Source organism: Gavialis gangeticus, unplaced genomic scaffold (genome assembly GCF_001723915.1).
Source record: "Gavialis gangeticus isolate Ggan-Ray unplaced genomic scaffold, GavGan_comp1, whole genome shotgun sequence".
Taxonomy (NCBI): domain Eukaryota; kingdom Metazoa; phylum Chordata; order Crocodylia; family Gavialidae; genus Gavialis; species Gavialis gangeticus.
The window spans coordinates 29317089-29320571 of record NW_017729008.1 but is presented as its reverse complement, the minus strand read 5'-3'; the positions used below and the strand labels follow the sequence as shown (position 1 = coordinate 29320571).

Genomic DNA, 3483 nt, shown 5'->3' with positions numbered 1-3483 from the left:
CCCCCCCCCCCCCCCCCCATGACCGGGGCATGGAGAGGAGGGGTCCCCAGGCACCCAAAGAGATTGATGCCCCCCCCCATTCTAGGGCAGTCTGCCCCTGCACTTTCTGCCATGCCTTGATGTAAAATGTATGTGATGAATGTGGGAGGCTGCCCATTTGTGGCCTTGATGTTCGCGGCTAATAACACGACTCCGAGCTACCTCTATACCATGTCCCATGCCTTATAGATGGTATCCTGTATTCTCCTTGCTACTCCCTCGGCCACTTGCTGAACCACACTCAGCCTCTGGCCCACTTAAGCTTTGGGTGCCACTTGGTGTGCCTTGACCCCTTGGCCTCTCACTGGACCACTCCCTTGGCCCCCCACTGGACTGCGTTCACTCACTCCAACTCCTCACTAGGCCACGCTTTACTCTCCATAGGCCTCAGGTCCCTCCTGGTGGACCTTGGCCCCAAGCCTTTCCCTTCTATGGGGTGATACACAAGGCAGTGGGGGCTGAGGCTTTACAGCACCCTCTCCTTGCCTTTCACTGGGGAGGCACAGGTGTGGCATTTCCTGTCCTGCCCCAGGCAGCCCCACCAAACCAACCAGCCCCAGTAGGGTGCAGTTTTGGGTTTTACCCAGGAACCTCCTCTATCCCCGTAGTTCCTGCCCTAACTTCCAGGTGTTACCAGAGCTGCAGTCCTCAGGCTGTGCAGTATTGTTCGTCCAGCTTCCCAGATGTAACTGCCAGCCCTGCTTCCAGGGTCTGAACTTATGCTCTGCCTGCCCAGCCCTCCTGCAATCAGGCGGCCCCCTGCAATCAGGTGACCACCTAATCAATTCTGAACTTACCTCCAGGCTGCTCTGCCGCCTGCCTGATGATCTTAAAGTGGCGGGTACAACCAGTGCACTGCCACATCCTCTAATCAATCCATTCAACACAATAGAAAAATAGCCAAATAATAAAAAAAAAAGAACTTATAATCAATATCACATCTCTATTTCTTCGGCTCCTTGAAACAAAGCAGTTGTGGTATCTTCCTGCTTTGAAAGTGTGGCCAGTTAAGCAGCTTGCCTTTATGTAATTTTCTTCTTGATAGATAAATTACTATATAACCTTTCAAGATGAAATCCATTTAAAAATGAAATGAAATCTATTGAAAAATGAGTTCTGTATTCTTATATAAGCTAGTTCTTTCTCAGTAAAAAAGGCAGGGACATCATAATTGAAGGATAATAAGTAGCACATCTCTCACTTCCAGTGCATGATGCTTTTCATCTTTGTAGCACTTCAAATGCATTAAGTAGTTGATCCTGAAATCAACTCTTTGAGGAAGGAAAATGTTATCCCTGTTTTACAGCTGGGGGACTGGACACAGTTCAGCACAGTTCAGCTTAAACATGTGGCTAAGTTTAAGCACGTGCATAGTCACATTGTAGTCTCTGATCCTGTGAACACTTACTCATATGCTTGATTTCATTATTGAGTCATCCCACTGAAATCAATAGGACAGTTGTTTCATGTTAAGCATTGGAGTAAAGGTCAATCCATAGGTAAGTGCCTGGATCAGCTGTAGTCTACAGGAGATGCCCAAGGCCACAGAAGACTAAAGGCGGGATAGATTTCAACAATTTCTCCATCTGAGTTCTTTGCTCAAATGACTTGTCTTAATGACTTAGGCTTTGGGGTTTTTGTTGTTGTTTTCTTTACATGACATAGTAAGATGTCTTATGAATTTGCCATAGAATCCCTAACATGGATCAGTCAGTTCAATACTGTACAAAATGCTCATTTGTATATATTTCTAAGGGCGTACCTGTAGACACCCATAAAACAAGCATTAAAAAATAAGCAATCCTTCTGCCACACTGCAAAAATATGAAGTTTCTCCTGATTTTATTCTTTTTGTGTGATTGGAGATGTGACAAATCCACATTCTGCTCTCTCTAATTGAGAGAGAAGTTATTGGTCTCTCTAATTGAAATGTCTTCAAAAGGGGGTGCATTGGAGTCACAGAAAGAAGAAATTTGGTTTATGGTTGGCTGTATGGAGTGATAAGAGGGAAGCAAATTTTGTAATGAAGATGAGAAATGCTGGTTGCTGAAAAACTCTCTTTTATGTTGCAGGAGAAAGAAGATCACTTTGAATCTGTTCAGCTGAAATCTTCAAGATCCCAAAATATATGACGATTTATTGCTGCCTTCAAAGAAACAAACCTGATTTCTATTTTTACAGGACCACATTTTAAACACATTCTGGCATACATCTTAGTGGTGATCTCTCTAACAAAAGTTGAGTTTAAGAGAGAAGTTGAAGATCAAAACAAAAGAGTGGGTTGCCTTATCACGTGATCGAGTACCTTGCCAAAAAGGAAAGCAGACACTTGGATTCCATACTGAAAATGAAATTTAACTCAGGAAGAGAGAGACATTCTGCCAATGACATGAGATATTCACCTGGGCACTGCTCAGGCATGTAATGTGATTTATAGGTACCTATCACTTTTTCTCACTCCTTCCACACACATCATAAGAAATTATTCTTCCGAGAGACTGGAAATCTTCTACAAAGGTTCTGCATTGTTCCTTTTGTAGCATTTCAAGTCTCTCTTAAAATGGTCAACGGTACTTGAAGGGGAAGAAACATAGGTGAGTTTTGATTCTTGGAGAGGATAATACTTTAGAAGGTCAGGGCCTTGTTACACCTTACACTGTGAGCCGCACAAATGTTGATTGGTGTTAGTGCTAGCTTGGAATTTGGAGCAGTCACACCCTTAGTCTGGAGTGACACAACTTTGAGCTGCCTAACGAGTGTTTAAAACCACTTAAGATGTTAATGTGCGGACAATCCAGGGGTTAAGAGCTCCAGGAGCTGCCCAAAATTACCGTGTAACAAGGCTCTAAGTGTTTTGCAACAGCCTCTAATGTAGCAGGCACAATTTTACATCTACAGGCTGAACCCATTTAGATGCCAATGTAATAACAGTCTTGGCAGGATTAAATTTCAGAAGCCCTGGGAGCATCTACATGAGATGTTACGCTGCTGTAGTGATGAGCTATGGCAGTATAGTTCATCTCTATGGCGATGTAGCATCGGCAGGCACAAAATGTGACGCTGATGCTACTATGCATTAGCAGCAGGGTCAGAAATGACCCATGTGGTGCTGAGACTGCGAAGTAACAGCAGTTACTGTGCAGTTATTTAGTACTTGCTAAAGTACTTGCTACAAGTATTAGATAACTGTGCAATAACAACTGTGCAGTCAGAGGCACATGTAGACGTGCCCCCTGGACCTCAATGTGAGAGCTGCTGCTGTGTGCCCAGATCCACATGGTTAGAGGCAATAGTTGATTCATAGCTTCTTTACATGTTGTCAGCACTTGAGAGTAACCAAGACCCACAACATGAATGACACTTTTCTCTACCCAGGGCACCTACTCCAGAGCATTCTCTCAGGATGCTGATTCAGCAGCAGCTCAGTATCCCATATGGACCACC

At 44.1% G+C, this 3483-nt stretch overlaps 1 protein-coding gene across 1 annotated transcript in view; it reads left to right on the top strand.

The window, feature by feature from the left end:
* KIAA1324L (KIAA1324 like) overlaps window positions 1-3071 on the top strand; it is a 112559-nt gene extending 109488 nt beyond the window's left edge. Inside the window, exon 21 of the mRNA XM_019509512.1 lies at window positions 2112-3071. Coding sequence (XP_019365057.1) covers window positions 2112-2171 — 60 coding nt within the window. The 3' untranslated portion in view covers window positions 2172-3071. The remainder of the gene's footprint in view (window positions 1-2111) is intronic.
* Window positions 3072-3483: the final 412 nt, after the last annotated feature.